General features: G+C 38.7%; 1 protein-coding gene across 9 annotated transcripts in view; it reads right to left on the minus strand.

Annotated features, from left to right (window-relative positions):
• The window catches only part of CLOCK (clock circadian regulator), a 121875-nt gene that overhangs the window by 50503 nt on the left and 46912 nt on the right, over positions 1 to 24460 (minus strand). For 6 of the 9 annotated variants that reach the window (XM_047798757.1, XM_047798756.1, XM_047798750.1 and 3 more), the window contains 4 exons: positions 16310 to 16401; positions 9732 to 9821; positions 6943 to 7002; positions 2557 to 2705 (listed from right to left, as the gene is read on the minus strand). In XM_047798757.1, coding sequence (XP_047654713.1) covers positions 2557 to 2705; positions 6943 to 7002; positions 9732 to 9778 — 256 coding nt within the window. In that variant the 5' untranslated portion in view covers positions 9779 to 9821; positions 16310 to 16401. The other 3 variants (XM_047798753.1, XM_047798755.1, XM_047798758.1) reach the window with 3 other exon arrangements.

Here is a 24460-nt window from a genome sequence, read left to right on the forward strand (position 1 = left end):
TGACAGCCTGTGCTGCTGACAGGCCTGCCTGATGCAAAGACCCAACAAGAATCAGAATAAGCAGATCAGACCAAGTATTAGGAATATACTCTTCTTCCCCTTCTCTTTGCCACTCAAGTGGAAGTACCTGGAGCACACCTAAGGACATGAATCTGGAGGAAAAGAGCCAAGGAGATCAGTTATTGTACTTTTTAAAAAGAAGACTTTAGGCCTATTTCTAGGCAGAAGGATTCTTCCCAGTCTCAGGTGCTCTGTTCTTAACTAAGCAAGGAAATTAAGATTTTAGGCACAAATTTTGTAGTAATCATTGCAGAGTGATTCTTAGTGTTTTCTTCCCGTTTTCTTAGAAAACTGGTCAAAAATCTGCTGTAAGGCACACATTTTAACTTAACTATTATAGTTTATTTTGCAACATACTTCTAGTGGACTTAGTTACATGAAAGCTATTCATAAATGATGAATTCTAAACTATTTACGTAATAAACATTTTTCCATTTTTAAATGCAGACCTATGAAAACAACCAAGTAAAATAAAAATCTGTCATAAATTTTGCTCTACAAAATATACTCTACCTTGCAGTAAAAAAAATGGACTAAGGTGTTCTGATTTTTCTATTACCAGATATGCAAATACAGCATGTTATATTGGCACCCAAAATTTGGCATATTTCAAATGCCTGTACTAGATATGAAGAGTGAGAAGTGTAGCTGCTAATTCTGTAAAAAACAGTCATGCTTTTCAAATTCACATCAATTATGTATATTCAGAAAAAATGGCTTAAATCCATAAGCAAATCCCATCTAGTTAAACCCAGATGTATTTTTAGAGTTAAAAGAATTCCCTTTCAGTTTAAGGTAAATTTTATTCTTGTGAGTATCGTTTACCCAATTTTGAAGAAAATATCTACTTAATGCTAAAATTAGTCCTCCACTGTCAGGGAGAAATGATTATCATGCATGTCATTTCATTTCATTCAACAATCATTCACCGAGCTCTGGTAACATCTGAGGAGTAAGTGTGCTCTAAGACAGGGCACAGTGACGTCAGGGAGAATTCTATTTGTAGAGATTAAAATGTAATTGTAATGGAGGCAATAAAATGATGACAAGCAATCTTGACACATTTACAGAAGAATCAACAAAATTTGGCAACTGTGATATCGTACTAAGGAAGATGAAAAAATTCCAAAACTTTTTCAGGTTTGAGTGGGGGGGATTGAAAGGACAGTGGTATGAAAATGGAAAAAGGAAAGTTGAGAGTAAGAGGCGACAAACTGAAAATAAACTGAGTTTTAGATTTGCTGATTCTGAGGACATGTAAAAGACTCAAAGTTACCTGGAAATAACAGATTGAAATGGTTGCATCTAAAAACATAAATTTAGTAATTTAACAGAGAGCCACAGCTGAAGCTATGAAATGAGATAACCAAGGGAGGGAGCACAGAGAAATGGAGGGCTAGCACAAAAGACCTTGAGAAAGGCTGGGTTCAGAGGGCAGAAAAGGCGTAAAGAAGTTAGCTCAGCTGCGGAGGGGAGGTGAATGAAGTGCAGTGCAACTAAGGCTAACAGAAGAGAAAGCCAGCCTACTAGGATAGATGGAAAGGCCAGTGCTTCAGAGATGCAGAAGAGGATGAGGCATCAGGAAAAGCCACTGCTCTACTGGTGGCAGAGGGGGTGGGGGTCATGGCACTGCTGAAATGAACAAAAATAATTTTCAAGAGTGGTGGAAAATAAATAAACCAAGCTAGTCATGCACTACAGAGTGAGCTAGTGAGAAACAAAGGCACTAGTTACAAATTCCTCTGAGAAGTTCTGCAGTTTCATTTGCATCTGAAAGGGAAATGTTTTTCATCTATTTTCTATTAAGTACCAAGATACTTCATATTCTTTAAATTTTTCTTTTCATGACTTAGAGTGGTTTTCTTTGACTAACAGTCACTTTAAAACAGTGTTTACTTCCTAGACTTACAGTGAAGCACTCTTAAAATGACACTTAAAATGATCTAACTCTTGCTTTTCTCTCAAATATACCCCTAACTTTCCAACTCAAACTACGCTCCAGGTAAACCCAACTCTTCAGCTTCTCTGTTCTTCCACATGCTACTCCCTCCATGTGAAATGCTGTTTTTTCTTACTAAGCTAAAAGGAAAACTCAGTTGAAAAATCAACTATTTTTGAGACTTCCCTGACTCGTTCTTTCCTGCATTCTCACACAAAGTTTATAGTTTATGAGCACTACTTACATTATGATTCTCTGCATTGCAATTAGCTCTTTATGTTTTTCTCTCTTGGCTTGAGTTACTTGTGGGCCAAGACTATAAACCTGCCCCACAAGAATCTAGAATACAGTAGGCACTAAATAAATGTTTGTTGAATGAAAGAAGGAACATACCAGGAAATCTTTAAAAGGGCAATTATTTATTTTTCTTAAAAAAGGGTTAGGAAGCATCCAGCCTTAAGCATCACTGCCAAGATACTATCACATTACGTCTTAAGAGAGTGTTCTTTAAAAAAAATAAAAATAAAAAAATCTATTTTACAAAGTTAAAAATGTACCTTTATGTTTTCGTAAAAAATCAATGCTCTTCTGTAGAACAGTAGATTTGTCCATCTTTCTAGCATTACCAGGAAGCATGGATCCCAGTTCTTTAATGAGAACATTAAACTGATCTCTACGTTTCTTTTCAGATTTGTTTCTAGATACTCTGATGGAAAAAAGTTAAATAAGCAGTTTTCAAACAATCTGTTTAACTATACAGTTTACTACAATGCTCAATATGGACACAACCACTCAGCATCTACCTCTGTCAATATCAATAGTAATAAATATTAATTTCCTAGGTTATCAATGATATATAATTAATTAGAGCAGTACTTTTTCTTCTCAGTTTAATGCTAAAGAACTTTTACATATCAAGCATTTGGCATACATATTTTTATGAAAATGTCAGTAAGACAAACTACATTCAAAGCTCAGGTTTTATTTAATCTAATATTTACCTAGAATTTATATTTTCCTTATAAAGGTTTTTATGATTACTACTGAGACTCATTTTGTCATGATTGTTACTAAGATACATTTTATGAAAGGACATATAATGTATCATTACTAAAATATTTGTACAAATTTATTTATACAAATTTAAACGTATTGAATAGGAAAAAGTTACCCATCTCTTGTAAGTTTTAATTTATAAACAGAAATCTAAAAATGAAAATCTAAAAAAAAGAAAAAAAAAAGAAAATCTCCCTCCCCTCAGGCTTACCCACACATTCTTCCTCTTCATTCCTCCATCCCAGCCTCTAACACAAGCTGTAACTGCTCATTTGCTTATCTGTCTTTCCATGGACTGTGGGCTCCTTGATAACAGAGTCCCAGTGCTTTCATCTAAGCACTTAAGCATAACAACTAACAAGCAGTAAGTGCTCAAAATACATGTGCTAAGTGAATAATTCCTACTGTCCTATGAGAAGCAGTAACTAGTAGCAAATTCTTAGTTGCACTGAGACTTCCCGAGAGAAGTAAATACAATTATTTACAGAGCCATTAGTCATTCTACAATACCTTTAATTACCTGCTCTGTGAAATCAAATTTTATTTTATTTTTTATTTATTTATTTAGTCTTCTGGTTTTTTTTTTTTTTTTTTGGTCTTTTGTCTTTTTGCTATTTCTTGGACCACTCCCGCGGCATATGGAGGTTCCCAGGCTAGGGGTCGAATCGGAGCTGTAGCCACCGGCCTACGCCAGAGCCATAGTAACTCGGGATCCGAGCTGAATCTGCAACCTACACCACAGCTCACGGCAACGCCGGATCGTTAACCCACTGAGCAAGGGCAAGGACAGAACCCGCAACCTCATGGTTCCTAGTCGGATTCATTAACCACTGCGCCACGACGGCAACTCCGTCTTTCGTCTTTTTAGGACCACACCCGGGGCATATGGAGGTTCCCAGGCTAGGGGTCTTATCAGAACTGTAGCTGCTGGCCTACACCAGAGCCACAGCAACGCCAGATCCGAGCCACGTCTGTGACCTACACCACAGCTCTCGGCAACACTGGATCCTTAATCCACTGAGCGAGGCCAGGGATCGAACCCACAACCTCATGGTTCCTAGTCAGATTCGTTAACGCTGCACCACAACAGGAACTCTTGAAATCAGATTTTAGAATTCAGTTTTTGTTTTAAACAAAGTATACTACTTTCCCAAAAGGTCACAGGAGAATTATATTAATTTAATTCAATTTTTTTTCAGTAAAGAAAAAGCATTTATTCTGTATTAGTACTAGGGAAAAACACAATTGCTTAAACTTAAGAAACATAATAAAAACTAGCTGACTCCCTGAGCAAACAGAGAGTGCTTTGTTCCAGTGACAGACTGTGATAAACAAGGGCTAGGAATCCTGGGGAAAGGAGCCATTCCAAGAAATTCATCTAATTCCTATGGAAACTCCTAAGTGTGCTGCACTGAGTGGTGACGGCTGAGAGAGAAAGGGGCAGTGGCAGGCGTGAGCTGGGCAACCCAGACACAGGAAACTTGCACAAAGATGAAAGCCTGTTACAAGTGGCTCAGCATGCCCAATATGGCTTTCTGTGCCCAGCTATGCCGGCATTAGGGGTGGGTGGGTGGGTGGCAGGGAAAAGTACTGAAAAAAATCATCAAGTTTTCATGCTACACAAAAGGATTTTAGCTTAATTGCAAAAGCCATGGAAAAGCACTGAAAGGTTTTAAGCAAAGAAATGATGTGAAAAGAAGTGCCTGTTAAAAAGACTCTTCCGGCTTCAGAGTAGTGAAAGGATCAATGCTTGGTCAAACGGGCTCAGTGAACAAATACGACTGAAACTCCCTGTTACCCAAGTGGAGGCCAGCAGACCGCTGAAGAGACAAGTGCAATACTCCAGGCTATAAACCACGGCAGGGGTAGCACTGCAGAACAGGGTGGGTCTGAGGGTGAGCAGGCACGACTAGTAATTCTAGGTACATCAAATCTGGTTTGGAGTGAGGAAGCAGAAGGAAAACTGAAGACTTCCAAGTTATGGATAATGCTATTGAACATGAGATGTTGGTTTTGGTGGACAGGTGGTGTGTGGAGAATTTAGATATGGTGAAATTGCCTGTCTGACATTTAAAGGACATAAACTAGAGGAAGTTAGACCTAGTTATATTCCTCTAGAAAGAAGTAATTAGGAAATAAGCATCTGAGAACTAGAATATATGAACTATCTGAAGACATGAATGGGGGTAAAATTTAGAGTCATTATTTGCTCTTTATTTATATGCTAGGCACTACTGGAAACATTTATGAAATTTCATTTAATTTCTATGAAGAAGACTTTGTTATTAATTTTCATTTTATAGGTATGAAAACTCAGGCATAAAAGAGAACACGCCCAGGATCATACAGCTACCATGAAGCAATAATTCAAAACAGGTATTCTGACTCCAGCATAAGAAATATACAGAAATCACTTATCACTGCCATCTCAGGTTGGAAGCACTCAGCCCTAGTCCTGACCTCAAAAGTAACAGGCCCCAGAGGTCAGAATGCAACACGGTTTAATTCCAGCGCTTCTCTCTGTCCAAGGCTTCCCACAGCCATAGACAGTACTTCTATTCCCTTAACAACACTATTTAACCCTTGGAGTCTCTGCAAACAGAACCCTCTTAGCTCACCTTTTCCATCTATAAACTTGGCCTTTAAAACTGCCCGAGTCGACTCCTTAGAGCTCTGCCTCTTCATTCCAGAAAAGACTGATTACTTCCATCTCATCAGTGACTATCTCTACCTTGAAATATTTTGTAAGAACTTTCCCCCATTAGAATGAGATTAAGGGAAAAAAGTTATCCTATACATTTTTAGCTTCAAATCCGGGTCTTTTTATTTCCTTGAATAAAGCTGTAGTGCCTTCCTCAAATCTTCTCTCTAGATATATTTTAGTCATTTACTGACGTATTTAGTTTTATCTGGTTATGTGACTATTTTTATTATCCCAGTACCATATGTTTGTTAAATACAGCTATTTGGGAACTATTACTCATTACATGTTCATGTTCTGTATCTGTATATAATGCCATCCTACCCTCTCTACCCTGCTCTAAGCACCCACATGGTTTTGTGTGACTGGGACAAAAATCATCAAGTATTTACTGTTCACTCTCAGTGACTACAAACTTGGCAGCTGAAGCGATCTGAGCCTCCCTCTTGATACTAAAATTATCACTGAGGGCCCTATTTATGGTCAAACCTCCACCATCAACACCAGGGGTCTAGATCCCATCCCATGGCCTACTTAATGACACCTCCTCAACAACTCTTCCCCCTCTTTCTCCTTCGCCTCCTTCCCCTTCTGGTGGGGAATGGAGGCATGTCAAAGGACACAGATGCAAATCCTCAAAGACCTCCCAATGGCCAAGCTGGAGCAAACCAAGCAACAATAAATAACATACAGTGGCAGAGAACCTAAAGTACAAGGTAAACATACACGGGTCCGTAAAGAAATAAATAAACAGGCCAGAGACAACTCTTTTTTCTAGAGGAGAATTTCAAACATGCAGCTGTCCCTTCCCATGGGAGGTGAGACTTAATCCCCTACCTCCTCTGCAGGTAGCTACACTGCTTCCAAGGAGCAGAGCAGGTTAAGTGAAACAGTAAGGGTGAATCTAGGCAAAGCCTGCCTAGGTCAACAGAGGAAGACTAACCTTTCCAGTGACGTTGCGTAAATGCTACGTGCCGTAATATGACACAGTGAGAAGGGCACTTTTAGAGGATAATTTTATCTAATTTACAAACTACATACTGATATTCTAAGCTTTTCCAGCTGGCTAATATATCTAAGTTCTTAAGGCAGATTAACTTTTGGAAATCACTGATTTACTACTTATTTACTATTTCATTTACTTATTACTCATTTATTTATTATTTTACATCTTAAACTGAATTACCTTTTTGCTCTGTCCTTGTCATCTTCTTCCACCAATCCATCAAAAATACTACCATCATCTCTAAAAGAAAAAGGAAGTGGATAGAAGAAATAAGAGTAGATTTATTACAACAATACTACAACAACATGTAAATCAAATCAATTATATGCTGGGATTTTTGTAGAGTTAAGATTGCATAAATTCAAACTCATTAACTACTAACCTGTTTTCTACTATTCATAGACAATTAAAGTTCAGCTATGTTTTACATTTTTAAAAAATTATTACCATAAACAAGAATTTAACCAGAAGTTAAATACCATAACCCAAACTTTTAATGGCCAGTGGAAATCTATAGAAAATCAATGTATTTGCCATTATGTAAAATGATTCATTTGAAATTTGTCTGAGTGGCTAGGGAAGGCCTTGCTGAGGTGGGAGCACCTGAGCTGAGACCTAAGCGACAAGAAGGGGTTGGTTATGGGGAGACCAGGGGCAAGTGTCTTTTAACAAAGGGAATCAAGGGCACCAGGGGCAAACTCTTTTACTGAGGAGCAACGTTAAAGAGTCCCAAGTGAGTCATGAACCCACTACACACACCTTTAACCACCTCTTTCTGTGGCCTACAAAGTGCCCACCAGCCCATGTTGAGATCATCTTCAAATCTTCTACCACAGAGGCCCATGAGGAGACTTTTGGGGTTCCATGTGTACAATGCAATTTATTTTAAAACTCTGTATGTAAATTCTTACTATTGAGGAGACAGTCCATAGCTTTCATGATATTCAGAGAGATAATGAACTCAGATTAGGAACCACTGCTTTATGTCTGAGCACTTAGATGTCATATGGTCTAGAATGGGAATTGGCAATCATTCAGAAGCAAAACACCAAATGTCACATTTACTCTCTCAGGAGTAGTGAATAAACATCTTTTCTGAGGGGAAGACCACACAGCTTCCACCGACTCTATGGCAGTGGTGCAGGCAGGTCTCTGGTCAAACCCCTTGGTCCTTATGTCTCCAGCTTTGGTAGAGTATTTTTTGTTTGTTTGTTTTGTCTTTTCTAGGGCCACACCCACGGCATATGGAGGTTCCCAGGCTAGGGGTCTAATTGGAGCTGTAGCCACCGACCTTCGTCAGAGCCACAGCAACACCAGATCCGAGCCACATGTGACCTACACCACAGCTCACGGCAACGCCAGATCCTTAATCCACCGAGCAAGGCCAGGGATCGAACCGCAACCTAATAGTTCCTAGTCGGATTCGTTAACCACTGAGCCACAATAGGAACTCCTCTGGTAGAGTATTTACTTTCATTATGTACCTCACAGAAAGCTGCCCCCAAATGTCAAAAGTCACTTCGTGTACAAGTGGAGCTACAAATCCTGAATCCCTTATGAAAGAATCACTCAGTATACGGTAACAAAAGCACAGGAACCTTAGAATGGAACATATCAATAATGGTCATAACTCCAGCTTATCACTTACTATGAGACCTCAAACAAGTTATTTAACCTCTCTGACCTACAGACTCCTCATCTAGAAAATCTCATGGAATTACTGTGAAGTTAAATGAAACAAGATATAAAAAGTGTTCTGGGAGTTCCCGTCATGGCGCAGTGGTTAACGAATCCAACTAGGAACCATGAGGTTGCGGGTTCGGTCCCTGCCCTTGCTCAGTGGGTTAACGATCCGGCGTTGCCGTGAGCTGTGGTGTAGGTTGCAGACGTGGCTCGGATCCCGAGTTGCTGTGGCTCTGGCATAGGCCGGTGACTACAGCTCCGATTCAACCCCTAGCCTGGGAACCTCCATATGCCTCGGAAGCGGCCCAAGAAATAGCAACAACAACAACAACAACAAAAAGACAAAAAAAAAGTGTTCTGCACATTAGCTGTCAGAGAGTAGGCTTTTTTTTTAAAAACTTTGCTGTATTTCATCAAATTCAAGACACCAATACTTTAAGACTTATTTTATGTGCCACTAAAAAAGAAAAATGCTACCAATTAAACTATGATAAGCTGGAAGTTCCCACTGTGGCTCAACGGTACAAGCCTGACTAGTATCCATGAGAATGCGGGTTCAACCTCTGGTCTCACTCAGTTAAGGATCTGGCATTGCCACAAGCGGTGGTGTAGGTCACAGATGCGGCATGGATTCCACGTTGCTGTGGCTGTGGTATAGGCTGGCAGCTGCAGCTCTGACTCAACACCTAGCCTGGGAACCTTCACACGCTGCGGGTGCAGCCCTAAAAAGACCACACACACACACACACAAAAAAGCACTATGATAAGCTAATTGTGATGAATATCAATGTTAGACATGTTAATATGTAAAAAAATTAAGAATAAATGAATATCTTAAAATCAAAACAATAGGAGGATTATCCTTTCCCAAGAGTAAGATTTAAAAAAGGTTGTAATTTCAACTAATGAAATCCTAACTATAGTTACCTCCCATGAGTCATAAGATGCTTAAAAGGGCTGAAGTCAGAACCAACAGATAAGAAGGCAGATGATTTCAGAAGTGCCAAGGAAATATCTGCAACTGTCATGTCTTCTTTCAGAGCAGCTCTGACCAGTCACCCGAAATTACAGCCCAAGGTTCCATCCCAATACAAGCATCATGCTGCTGACCTTGGCCCTAAATGATACACCTTACTTATCATTACACGACATTTACTCAGTGCAGAAGGTAAAAGTAATGGCTTAGGCATGACCCCTTTTATCAGTTTGATATATACCACTACTCTAAAAATAAATTTTAAAATAGCTTTATATAATTCAAAATAAAAAAGTCTCTAAAAACCTACCTGTCAACAAGTGAGCTCATTTTACTGCAGCTTACGGTAAACAACATAACATACCACGTTTTCGTCTCGTGGGAGACATTTGCACTTCTCCTTGGGTGGAAAGAAAAATAAATGGTCATTAGTTTTCTCCCCTTTTTTTTTTCCTCCTGTTTTCTAGCGCAGTACCCACAGCATATGGAGGTTCCCAGGCTAGCGGTCAAATCATAGCTATAGCTGACGGCCTACACCACAGCCATAGCAACACAGGATCTGAGCCTCATCTGTGACCTACACCACAGCTCGTGGCAATGCCAGATCCTTAACCCACTGAGCAAGGCCAGGGATCAAACCTACAACCTCATGGTTCCTAGTCAGATTCCTTTCTGCTGCGCCACAATGGAAACTCCAGTTTTCTAAAAAACTCATTCCTACAAACACAGTCATCTTCAGAAACATTATGTTAATTATCACAGAGACTCAAAATGTTTGTACCAAAGGCTGGGACATCATTTTTAAGGAAATATCCTTAGTTAAGGGACATCTTAACGCTTTTATTCCTTTTTCAAAAGGACTACAAGGGAGAAAAATTTAAAAGTCACTTTTACTATTCAGTCTATATGACTATGTCACTGTAAACAGGATATAATAACCACACCTAATGGATGATAAACATCTGCTGAAAGCCTGGTCTTCTGTTACACTGTATGGCTGGCTTTGGAAACACAAGGAAGAAAGACACAGCCACTCCTGGCAAAATCTGCAATTAAACAGGGAGACTGATAACTGAGTAATTATAGTACAAGAAACATTCTGGATTAAAGTGAGTTTACCAGGCAGTCTAGATTCTTGTTACTTAAAATGTGGTTCAAGGACCACCACCACCATCTGAGAGCTTGTGAAAAATACAGAGCCCCAAGCCTAGTCCTACTGAAACACAATCTACATTTTAACAAGGTCCCCATGTGATTTGTGCGAACATTTAAATTTGAGAAATAAGAGTAAAAAACAGGAAGAGGTAATCGTTGAAAGGATTCTAAGCCACAGGAATAGCAATTGGCAAAGGCACAGATCTTTTTATGAGAGAAGAGAGCATCATAATTGAGAAACTTTCCTCTTTAGAGAAAAATAATAGGCATGTTACAAAGGGAAGTTTTAATTGTGAGAGTATGGGAGAGAACAGGAGTGGTGCGGGAAGGCAAGACAAGTAGAGAAGAGCCGTATTTTTGTTTTGTTTTTATGGCTGCACCTGGAGCAAATGGAAGTTCCCAGGCCAGGGACTGAGTCCCAGCCACAGCAATGGCAACACCAGATTCTTCAGCCACTGTGCTGGGCTGGGGATCGAATACGCACCTCTGGATCAACCCAAGCCATGGCAGTCAGATTCTTCACCTGGTGCACCAACACTGGGAACTCTGAGAAGAGCCTTATTATAGAGTTTCATACTCACACTGAAGGAATTCAAATTTACTGTTTTAAAACTTAATCATAAACCTAAAATTTGTCTCTATATATCCCATACAGTTTTGCTAATGTATAAGGCAGGTTTTATCCATACAAGATACTTCTATTTTATAGCCATGAGTTAAATATTGAATAACCACCTTAATTCTAATAAATATCCTAATAGTTTTGAGGCATAAGAAATTCTATTTTAACTATTATATTTTTATTTAAAATCTAAGAAATAGTGTAAAATAATGTGTAACTAAACCAGAGAAGATTAAAGGACCTGAGATTCCAAAACATTCGTGTGTGTGTCTTTTTGCCTTTTCTAGGGCCGCTCCCACAGCATGTGGAGGTTCCTAGGCTAGGGGTCCAATCAGAGCTGTAGCCACCGGCCTAGGCCAGAGCCACAGCAACGCAGGATCCGGGCCAATTCTGTGACCTACACCGAAGCCCACGGCAACGCCGGATCCCCACCCCACTGATAGAGGCCAGGGATGGAACCCACAACTCCATGGTCCCTAGTTGGATTTGTTTCCTCTGTGCCACAAAACAAACTCCCCGAAACATTCTTTCACTGTTTTCAAATGTACATTTGAGAGGAAAAGAGAATAACCCCGGGTATGTGATGCTGGATTGCCTATGTGGTTACAGCTGCAGAGGTGGGACTGTGAAGGGCTGAGTTCTTAAAAGATACTGCGTGAGGGACTGAGAGGTAATAATAACAAGAACCAGCTCCAAGATAAAATAGTGATTTTAAGTGTCTGGGTCAACGTTAGAGGATGGAACACAAAATTACAGAATTTTAGAGTCAGAACAGACTTTCAAGATCACCTAAGCACAGCTCTCTGGTCCAAAACACATACTTATCATCATGGTAATAACAGAGATTAGTTCCATCACTAGAACAACAACAACAACAAAAAGAACAGTGCAAAGGTAAAAGAACCAATTTGGGTGAATTAAAAAAGAACAGTCTTGGAGTTCTTGTCATGGCTCAGTGGTTAACAAATCCAACTAGGAACCATGAGGTTGCAGGTTCGTTCCCTGGCCTTGCTCAGTGGGTTAAGAATCTGGTGTTGCCGTGAGCTGTGGTATAGGTCGCAGATGCAGCTTGGATCTGGCATTGCTGTGGCTGTGGCACAGGCCAGTGGCTATAGCTCTGATTAGACCCCTAGGCTGGGAACCTCCATATGCCGTGGGTGTGGCACTAGAAAAGACAAAAATAAATTAATAATAATAATAAAAGAACAGTCTCAGTTTAAAGACCAGATCTGAGCCTTATATGGCACCAAGTACATGTCTGTTTAATTATCAGAAAGGAGAATAGGGCAAACAAGGGGGGAAAAAGAAGACCCCAAGAATAAGGGCTTATTTGATACAGGATCTAAAGGGCCATGCTTATGGCCATGCTATAGTGGGAGGGAATCCAAGATGTTTTAGAAGACAGACAGATGTTTTACTAGGGTATTTTACTATTCTTGATAACAATATTTTTCCAGACATTATTATTGTCTAGCTAACAACATAAAACTACATCTCTAATAGTCTAGACTAAGATCTTTTCTCTACTTTTCCATCCCATTGATAGACGTGCTGTATTTAAGGGAAAGATAAAAGAAGAAGCAAAGTAGGCCCAACTAACAACTCTTAAAAGAGTACTCTCTTAGAGTTCCCATCGTGGCTCAGTGGTTAATGAACCCAACTAGTAACCATGAGGTTGTGGGTTCAATCCCTGGCCTCACTCAGCAGGTTAAGGATCTGGCGTTGCTGTGAGCTGTGGTGTAGGCCGGCGGCTGTGGCTCTGATTGGACCCACAGCCTGGGAACCTCCATATGCAGCCCTAAAAAGACAAAAAAAAAAAAATAGATACCCCTCAATTAAACAGTGTCACATGAACTTTAACAACACAAGCGGTAATTTGGGGACAACCACAAGGTCTTGTGTGGGGGATGATTCCAGGACCTGGGCTTTCAGTGCAGGAAGACTAGGCAGAGTTACCCTATCATGCTGTGGATTCTTCAGATTCACTTTTCTAAGACAAGATGCCCTACTCACAGCAAGGCATTTCAAGCAGATAGCCTAATACAGATTAAATATTGTTAAAAGGCTTTTTTCTTAAATATTGATATTAATAGGCCAGCATGGTATGTAGTAATACGTCTTTGAAAGGATCAGTTACAGTCACTGGAACCCAAAGTTCACAAATTAAAGGATCAGGCTACAACTAGGCATCTATCGCTTCTTTATATAAGCGACTTGAGCTGCAAGTCATTCAGTGACACACCTCCCAGCTGGGTAGGCACTACGCCACTATTATGACAATGGAGGGCAAGGACTGCATGTGCTTTTTATGAACATCATTTTAAAGACAACTTTTAGGAGTTCCCCTCGTAGCGCAGTGGTTAACGAATCCGACTAGGAACCATCAGGTTGCGGGTTCGATCCCTGCCCTTGCTCAGCGGGTTAACGTTAACGATCCGGCATCGCCGTGAGCTGTGGTGTAGGTTGCAGACGCAGCTCGGATCCCGCGTTGCTGTGGCTCTGGTGTAGGCCGGCGGCTACAGCTCCAATTTGACCCCTAGCCTGGGAACCTCCATATGCCGCAGGAGTGGCCAAAGAAATAGCAAAAAGACAAAAAAAAAAATGTTTTAAAAAATATTAATCAAATAGGGAGGTATTAATAACTAAAACTTTATAAGCAATTTGAACTCTGCCAATTATAGAAGCAGGCATGTTTTAAGTTCAGCATGCAACATTACATACAATTAATAGGAAATCTCACTGTCCATCTTTGGAAAAGAATTCTTATAACACATTCTGCATTATAAATAAATCTAATTATAAAAAATATCTAATGACATGGTGTTACTTGTCCTCTGAGTCTCATCTGCTGGCATTACTCAAGGCTTTCCATTTCCATATCACTGATTCCTCCCTTGATAACAGGATTATTCTGATAAATGCCTTAGTATTTCACCTTAAAACGAACAAAAACTCCCTGACCCAACAACCCCCTTCAGGTACTGCCCAACTTTTTGCTCCCTTTCACAGTGAAGCCACTTGTCAGAGTCGTGTACAGTTGGTGTTTCAACATTTTTAATGCATTCCACTCTCTTATTTTAAAACTTAGTATTTATTTTCATAAAGCATGCTTGTCCAGTTTTACAAGACCTATTAAATATCAGGAGTCCTCTGAGCCTCATTTCATACTTCCAACCACTTTCATCTCTTTAACTGTTTCCTTTAGGACTTATCTCCCATTCTCTAATAACTTTTATTTTATCATCTCTTGATCCTTTCTGTTTTAGGTAGGGTGCCTACACAGTCTAAATTTAGTCAAGTTGTCCCAATGTAATTATTGAAAGTGTTGATTTTGCTCTCAAAAGGGTCATTTTTGTTAAGGCATCATTTGCCAAATTCTACTAGAAAAAAATAATTTAATTCTGACTCCCCATCCTTAGCTCATACACAAGCAGGATTGCCCAAACTCCCAATATTTTGAGTTTGGTGAGGTGGTTACTTTCAGAGTTAACATTTTTATGACTCTACAAGTGCAATTCACAGTTGAGCCATACTGTATGTTACAATTTTTTTTTCTCAATAGTTTCCCCTAGAGTTAATCATTGTTTTTGTTTTTGTTTTTGTTTTTTTGTCTTTTTTGTTGTTGTTGTTGTTGCTATTTCTTGGGCCGCTCCCAAGGCATATGGAGGTTCCCAGGCTAGGGGTTGAATCAGAGCTGTAGCCACCGGCCTACGCCAGAGCCACAGCAACACGGGATCCGAGCCGCGTCTGCAACCTACACCACAGCTCATGGCAACGCCGGATCGTTAACCCGCTGAGCAAGGGCAGGGACCGAACCCGCAACCTCATGGTTCCTAGTTGGATTCGTTAACCACTGCGCCACGACGGGAACTCCCTCATTGTTTTGTTTTATAATGTACCTAGTTTTCTATATACTTATCAATGCAGACTCGAGCTCTTCCTTGTCCAAATCTACTCTTCCTATCTTCACAGGCATTATGAAGTCTACCCAATGAATGTTCTTACAGCTCTCTCTTGGCTCTCCCATGCAGGAGGGATGACTGAGTGGTGACCAGCTGTGACCAGAGATCACTCTTCACCATCACCCTGCTGATTTCCTGGGGCTCTACTTCAGCTGCATTCCCTGTTTCTTGTATCCTATGGCTTCATTTTTTAGTTACTCCTTTATTTCTGTTGAGTACCTCCTATAATAATAACCGCCCCAGAAAGTAAACATGGCAGATAGTTTTTGAGCTACCACAAGTTTAAAACTGTCGTTAGCTGATCCTTAACAGTTTAGCTAGATTCTGAATACTGAATTGGAAATCATTTTTCCTTCCACTGTCTTTCTAAGTTTCCAGTGCGGGTTCAAGAAGCCCAAAGTCACTCTGATTTCTGATCCTTTATGTATGACCTATGATTTTTCTTATCCTGGATGTTCCCCTGCGTTCTAAAATTTAACAGTGATATGCCCTTCTGAGGACTAATTTTCCTATCTGTACTGGTAACTCTGTGGGCTCTTCCTACCTGGACACGTGTATCCTCTGATTTCTGGAGAGTTCTGCTGAATCCCCCTCTGGTCTCTCATTCTCCCTTAGCTCCTCTGTGCACCTTCTGGAAGCACCTCATTTAAACACTGGAATCCTGGACAGTTGCTCCAATTCTCTCATCTTTTCTCTCCATTTTCTCTTTGCTTTACTTCCAATATATTGGGATTATTTTTCAGCCCTTCCACTGAGTTTTCCATTTCTAATTTCATTTATTTTTTGGCCTCACGTTTCATGGATTCAGCCTCCTCGCACCTGTCAAACTATCCAATGACAGTTTTTCGTTTCTTTCCACTTTTACTTGCCTACCTGGTTTCCATTTCCTCTTAGTGTTTTCTCTTTGGCTTTGGCCTTTGCCTCTCACAAAAGAGGCTTCCTAAAATGTCAAGTGATCCTGGGCTGCAGGCTCAGATTTAAGTGTGGGATACTGTGAACTTTATTGTAGTGATAACAGGTTGGAATATTTCTTTGAGGAAACTGTTAATGTCAGTATCTTCAGATCTTTTCTCTTAGGCTGGTGTAATTCCCATTTTCCTGAGAAAATGTCATTTCAAAGTACAGTCCCAGATGCAACTCTTTCATTACCTTTTGTATTTCGGGGATCTTTTTAACTGATTCTTCAAGAAACTGTAAGTTCAGTGTATTTTTCTGTAGGGCTGACCATGAGTCTCAGAATTCTGTTTAAATAAGAAAAGTTTTATTAGATTTACTCACCTTACATAGAAATTTATCATAAAAAACGTTTTAAAATAATTTTGAAACAAGATTTGAAACGTCAAAACACATAAATGCTAAACTCTAAAAATTCTTTCTAAAAGAAAACAAACTGAAAATAAACTACAACAATCACTTTTAATTCTACTATAGAAGTTAAAAGACAAAAGTATAAAAAGTGTAACTATAAAAACACATTAATGAATACACAATATAAAAAGACATAATTTGTGACAGAAGTGCGGTGGAAGGAGGGAGGTAAGAAGCAGGTTCTTAAATATCAGCTTAAAACAGGCTATTAGAAATGCGAGACGTCTATGCAGACCCATGGTAAGCACAAAGGAAACATCTATAGAGGACACACAAAAGGAAACTAGAAAGGAATCAAACCATGGTCACACACGCACAAAAAAAGAAAAAAAAAATCACTAAAACGCAAGGAGGACAAAAGAGAAAAAAAGTGACAAAAAGCTACAAGACAGACAAAAACAATGAACAAAGTGAAAACAGTAAGTCCTTCCCTATCAGGTATTACTTTAAATGCAAATGGACAAGTTACCAACTAAAAGACAAAGTAGGTAAATGTGTAAAAAAAGCAAGATTCGACTATATGTATCTACAAAAGGCTTATTTTAGATTTAAGGACACACAGAGACTGAAGGTAAAAGACTGGAAAAAGACATTCTAAGCAAATGGCAACCAAGAGAGCAAGAGGGGCTGTACTTCTAACAGACAAACTTTAAGTCACAATATGTTACAAGAGACAGAAAGACATTATATAATAATAAAAGGGTCAAATTCATCAGGAAGATTTAACAATTACAGAGATATATGGAGCAATACCCCAACGTCAAAGCACCCAAGTATCTGCAGCAAACACTGACAGAACTGAACCAAGAAACAGCAAAACAATAAGGGCAGATCTCAATATCCCAGTGTCAATAATGGACAGAACACAGACAGAGATCAATAAGGAAAAGAAACAGCTGAACAACACAATACACCAATCGATTTAACAAAATATTCCACCCAACAGCAGCAGAATACACATTCTTCTCAAATGCACAAGGAACATTCACAAGGACAGGACAGTCACGTTCAGGTAGTAAAACAAGTCTTAACAAATTTGACAAATCAAGTGGCTTTTCTGACCATAATGGAATGAAACTAGAAATCAGTGTACAAGATAAACTGGAAAACTAACAAATATGTAGAAATTAAACAAACTGTAGAACAATCAATGGGTCAAGGAAGAAATCAAAATGGAAATTAGAAAATATCCTGAGATAAACAAAAACAACACATCAAAACATGGGATGCAGCAAAAGTATCATTAAGAGAGACTTAACAGTGGTAAATACTACATTAAAAAAGAAGAAACATCTCAAATAAAGACCGTAACTTTTTACCTCAAGGAACTAGGAAAAGTCCAAAGTTAGCAGAAGGAAGGAAACAATAAAGATTAAAGCAGAAACAAAACAGAGGTGAAAAAATAGAAAGAAATGAAACAAAGTGGGTTTTTTTAGTAAAGAACAAAAAAAAAGAATAAAGATTAAAGCAGAAAAAAAAATAGGAAGGAAGGAAACAATAAAGATTAGAAGGAAGGAAACAATAAAGATAAAGCAGAAACAAAAGAGGTGAAAAAATAGAAAGAAATGAAACAAAGTGGTTTTTTTTAGTAAAGAACAAAAAAAAGAGGAAACAAAGTGGGCTTTTTTAGTAAAGAACAAAAAAAAGAGGATCATATACCGTGACCAAGTAAGTTTCTGATACCACAGAAATACGAAGGATCATAAAAAATTATCATGAACAATTAAATACCAACAAACTGAATAATCTAAAGGAAAACAGACAAATTCCTAGAAATACAGAAACCATCAAGACTGAATCATGAAGAAACAGAGTATCTGAACATACCTGTAACTAACAGGGATACTGAATCAGTAATCAAAAACCTCTCAACAAAGAAAAGCCCAGGACCAAACATTCACTAAAGAATTCTACCAAACATTTAAAGAAGAATTAATTAGCACCAATCCTTCTCAAACTCCGCCAAAAAACTGAAGAGAAAGGAACACCTCCAAGATCATTTTATAAAGTCAATATTACCTTGTTACCGTAGCCCAACAGACTCCATAAGTAAAAACTACAGGTTACTATCCCTGATAAATACAGAAGCAAAATTCCACAACCAAATATTAACAAACCAAATCCAATAGCATGTTAAAAGGATCATATACCGTGACCAAGTGAGTTTTATCCCTGAGATAAAAGGATGGTTTGACATATAAAAACCCATTAATGTGAAAACGCCACATTGAGAACAAAGGATTAAAATCACACAATTATATTACTTCACACAGAAAAAGCATATGAAGTAATTCAATATTCTTTCATGCTAAAAACACTAAACAAGAGATAGAAATATTTCCTCAAGATAATAAAAGCCATATATGAAAATCTCCACAGCTAATATCATGCCCAACAGTAAAAAAACTGAAACCTTTTTCTCTAAGATGAGGAAAAAGGCAGGAATACCCACCTCTCCCTACTTCTAGTCAACATATAGAACTAGCTAAAACAATTATGCAAGTAAAAGGAATCCAAATTGGAACATCTAAAGTAAAATTATCTATTCATAGACGACATGGTCTTATATGTAGAAACTCCTAAAGACTCTACCAAAAAAAAAAAAAATTGTTAGAATAAACATCAAAGTAGGACACAAAATCAGCTGCAGGAGAAGTTCCATCATGACGCAGTGGTTAACGAATCTGACTAGGAACTATGAGGTTGCAGGTTCGATCCCTGGCCTTGCTCAATGGGTTAAGGATCCGGCATTGCCGTGAACTGTGGTGTAAGTCGCTGTGTCTCTGGCGAAGGCCGGGCAGCTGCAGCTCCAATTAGACTCCTAGCCTGGGAACCTCCAAATGCCGAGGAAGTGGCCTTAGAAAAGGCAAAAAGACCAAAAAAAAAAAAAAAAAAATTCAGCTGCATCATGGCTCATCGGAAACGAATCTCACTAGTAACCATGAGGATGCAGGTTCGATCCCTGGCCTCACTCAGTGGGTTAAGGATTGGTGTTGCTGTGAGCTGTGGTATAGGCCTGCAGCTACAGCTCCAATTCAACCCCTAACCTGGGAACCTCCATGTGCTGTGGGTGTGGCCCTGAAAAAACAAAACAAATAAAACAAAAACAAACTCAGCTGCATTTCTATACAGTAATAATCAGAAAAAGAAATGAAGAAAACACCCACTTAACAGCATCAAAGGAATAAAACACTTAGGGATAAGTTTATTCAAAAGACAAAATTTCTGTTGTGGAAAGAACTTCAAAAACCTGTCAATTTCAATTAACAATGTACTTTCACTGATAAGGAAAATCAGGAACTGCTGTATTCTTAGTATTTTTCACTGTAGAGGTAAGATATCACTATAACATTCTCATTTTTAACACTCTTCTAAATCATGAGCTCCTTGGCTTTACTTATTCATCTATTTCTAGGACCTGTCAGAATGCCTGACAAATACTAAAAACTCAATGAGCACTGTGAGTACATGAATCACCCAAGATCAACCCAACTTGCCACACAAAAGTTAATGCAAAACTTCACACTCAGAATTTGCTTCTGACCCACCCAATGTCCATACTCAATTTTTTAAAAACCAAGAATATGCTGTATATGTAATATGAGAGCAACAAAAGGGCTATTTTTTGATAGCACAAAAGAAAAGGAGGGAGGTATTTTTGAGCACAAAAAAGGATTTTTTTAATGGCAACAACAAAAAATATCCTTGGATACTAAAGGACAAATAAAAATAAGAGGTCTAAGTCAAAAACACCAGAGCAATGACACTTAATTCCTAAAATGTGCATGCAACAAAATTCAGAAGCCAGATCCTAGTGTCCTACTTAGTTTTAAGTACTTCGGGATAGAGATAGTCAGAATTAAAGCACCTAACAAACCCAGCATGCTGGAGAACCAGTGAGTGCAGAAGTTAAGACCTGGAGATGAGTTTACAGTCATGAACGAAAATTTCTGGATACTTTACTTACTTAGCGTAAGCCTGAGAATTGTTACCTAAGGAAGTTGTTGTGAGGACTTAAAGGACATGATATACAGGATACCAAATACAAAGTCAACACTGAAAAACCCCCCAAAATGCTTAAACATTTGCAGCATGACAAAAGGTGAATATACTTTTTACCATATAAGGGTCTCTAAAAGTTATTCAAAAAAGGTTAAAACTCAACCAAAAATAAATAAATAATGAACAAAAAGTATAACTAAATGGGCCAAAAAGAAAACAAACGGCTAATAAAGGTAAAAATTATTCCTGACTAGAAATCAAAGAAACTTAAGTAAAAACATATTACAGTTAAATGAACTTTTAAATCCTTAAAAATTTATATATTTATCATTCAGCAATATTTGCTGAATACAATACAAATGTCCAGTCCAATACTGTAGCTTTGAAAGGGTAAAGCAAACACAGCCACTGTATTTGAGGCGCTTCTGAGAAAAGGCACAAAGTGCTCTATGAATACATGAGGAGTGACACAGCAGTCAAGGAAGCCTCCTGAAGAAGTGATATGTAAGCTAAGATCTGAAGAACAAAATCAGCATTCACCAGGCAAAGAAAGAGAGAAATTTAATCTATGCCAAAAGAACAGTGTAGCAAAGGTCTGGAGACATGAAAAGGAACTGTGGTTTCAGAGGACTACAAGTGGCCTATGTATGATTAGCAGTTTAGTATTTTTAGAGCAAAAACCTGGGGATGGGGGTAACAAGTGGTGGTGAGAGGTGATAGTGATGAGGTGAGTAGATCGTGAAAAGCCATGTGAAGGCAACCCCACCCCCCACAATGAAGATATTGAAAGGTTTTGGGCAGGAAAGTGGCATTGATAGCTTTGTTCTTTTGAGCCATCAACAGTGAATGGACAGAAGGAGGCAGGACTAGAATTAGAGAGACTAGAAGTAGAGTATTGTAACAGTTCAGGCAAAATAACTCAGAGGCAGAGAGGATAGGGAGAAATATAGGACTATTAAGAGATACTGAGAAGATGAGACATAATTTGGCAACTTAGCAGAGGTTGGGGGCAGGGAGCAGTCAATAATATCCCTCAGCTTCTGGTTTAGAACCGACTGCGGGGCCGGATACGTAACACAGGAAGAATAAGCTAGGAGAAAGTGAGAAGGAATGATGTTGAAAGCAGCTAACATTTTTCAAACTATGCTAAGTGTTCGGCACTCTTCATGAAGTTTTCTCTCATTTAAGACTCAACAATCATATGAGGCAGTCTCTGTTATTATCTCCATTTTACAGGAAACTGAAACACAAAGAGAAGAGGAAAGCTGGTCAAGCTCAGCAGTAAGGCTGAGATGTGAACCTTGACTGTTTAGCTTGAATGATATTCTTAGTCACTATGGAACAGATAACTCACAAATATTTTTCAGGACAGATTCAGTTTCAGACATGTTGTGTTTAAAGTATCTGTGGGACATGCAAGAGGAAAAGCATCCAGCAGGCAACTGAAGTATGGCTTTGGCCCAACTCAGGAAAGAACTGGGAGAAGATGTCAAGTGGGAGCCATTAACATAAATACGTAAAATTAAAGATAATGATTAGATGAGCTTCTCTAGGAAAAGCATACGAAACGAGAAAAAACAAAAAAGACTCAGGCTGAAACAATGAAAAATTAATATTTTGGGAGTTCCTGTTGTGGCTCAGTGGGTTAGGAACTCAACCAGTATCCATGAGGATGCAGGTTCAATCCCTGGACTCGTTGTATGGATTAAGGATCTGGTGTGCCCGTGACCTGTGGTGTAGGTCTCACATATGGCTTGGATCCTGAGTTGCCGTGGCTGTGGTGTAGGTCAGCAGCTGTAGCTCGGATTCAACCCCTCGCTTAGGAACCTCCATATGCTGCAGTTGAGGCCCTAAAAAGCAAAAAAAAAAAAAAAAATTAGTATTTTGGAAACAGGCAGAAGAGTAGCTGGTGAAGTGGGGAAGAGGTAGAGCAAAGAATTTTTAAAAATGAGCTCTGAAAACAGACTTCCTATGTGTGATTTAGGGATCAGCCCCTTTATCAGCTGTGGGTCTGAGACTAGTCACTTCATCTCCATGAATCATTTTTTTCACTTCTAAAGTGGAGATAATAGTAATACCTACCACATTCAGTTGTTCTAAGAATGAAATATGTTACACATTTGGGACAGTATATAGTAAATAAAAAATGCTCAAAATGTTTTTGGTTTTTTTTTAGGGCCACACCCTTGACATATGGAAATTCCCAGGCTAGGGAACTTGGAGCCACAGCCACTGGCCTACACCACAGCCACTGGCCTACACCACAGCCACAACAATGCTAGATCCGAGCCACACCTGTGACCTACACCACAGCTCATGGCAACACCGGATCCTTAACTCACTGAGTGAGGCCAGGGATCAAACCTGCATCCTCATGGATGCTCGGGTTCATTTTAGCTGAGCCACGCAGGAAATCCACTCAATATGTTTTAAGTATGGTTAGTGTTAATAATAATATCAACTAGAGACAAAACAAAGTCAAGAAGGACTTGTTGTTACAGAAAAGAAAAGAGTGTTGCAAAAAGTCAACAATGTCAATACAGCAGCATGGACCAAACATGACTCTAAAGTGTCTATTACATTTAGTAACAATTTCATAACTTTGGTGATAAGAGACATGAAATGGAGACTTGAACACTAAGAGAGTAAATCAAGACTCCCTTTCTTAAAAAGAGTTTGGTGACGGAGTTCCTATTGTGGCTCAGTGGGTTAAGGACCTGACATTTTCTCTATGAGGATGCAGGTTCAATCCCTGGTCTCACTCAGTGGGTTAAGCGAGTGTTGTTGCCGCAAACTGAGACGTAAGCCGCAGATACAGCTCAGATTCGGTGTTGCCATGGCTGTGGTGTAGGCCGCAGCTGCTGCTCTAATTCAACCCCTTGCCTGGGAACCTTCATATGCTGCAGGTGCAGCCCTAAAAAGAAAAAAGAAAAAAAAAGTTTGGTGAGAAGTATCAATAACTTGAAACACTTATGTCCTTGGACCTAGTAATTTCACTTTGAAAAAAAGGAAATATTCAGAGATGTATCAAAAGTTTTATATTCATGGCACTATTATTTAAATAGTAAAGTCAGAAGATTTCAATATCCAACAGCACTAAGAGTGGCATCAAAATATATCTAACATAAATCCAAATACGCTGAAGTATCAACTGTTGTTATTCCTGAGTAATCAGCTTATGGATTCTTTCCATTTTTTCTGTTTCTTATTAGCATTTTCTAAAATTTCTCCCCACGAACATGAATTATTTTTTTAATCATAAAAACTTAACCGCTGCTATTTTACGTCTGTTTTCTTTTACTCTTTCCTTTTTTTTTTTTTTGTCTTTTTGCTATTTCTTGAGCCGCTCCCACGGCATATGGAGTTCCTTTCTTTTTTTTTGCAACACCCACAACACACAGAAGTTCCCAGGCCAGGGATGGAACCCTTACCACAGCAGTGACAATGCCAAATCCTTAACCCTCTGAGTCACTAAGGAACTCCAATGTTCATTTTTAGTTGTTCAATACTAGAACCCTGGCTACACATAAGAACATAAAATACATGTTATCCATTCCAGAGAACAAAACACAAATAACAAAGCAACATGTTACTGCTACAAAACATGAGTAACAGAATATTTTCATACTATTCATGTAATTCAAAGAAAAACTTTTAATTTTATATAATTATTAATAATTTCTAAATTATTAATTAAAATGGTTAACTAGATTAAAAAAAAATCTGGGTTTAAAAAAATGGAAACCACAATAAACCTTTGTTTGACCTAATAACCTACTGACCCAGTGACCTACTTTGGAATTTAGGTTAGTTAAATCTTCTATCACAGATATTTCTGGGACTGATGGATCTATTAACATTAAAAGTAGTGCTGAAATGTAATCCAAAGCCCAACAATCCTTAGCTATGTTTATCACCATTTATGAAAAA

The sequence above is a fragment of the Phacochoerus africanus genome, chromosome 10 (assembly GCF_016906955.1).
Source record: "Phacochoerus africanus isolate WHEZ1 chromosome 10, ROS_Pafr_v1, whole genome shotgun sequence".
Lineage (NCBI taxonomy): Eukaryota > Metazoa > Chordata > Mammalia > Artiodactyla > Suidae > Phacochoerus > Phacochoerus africanus.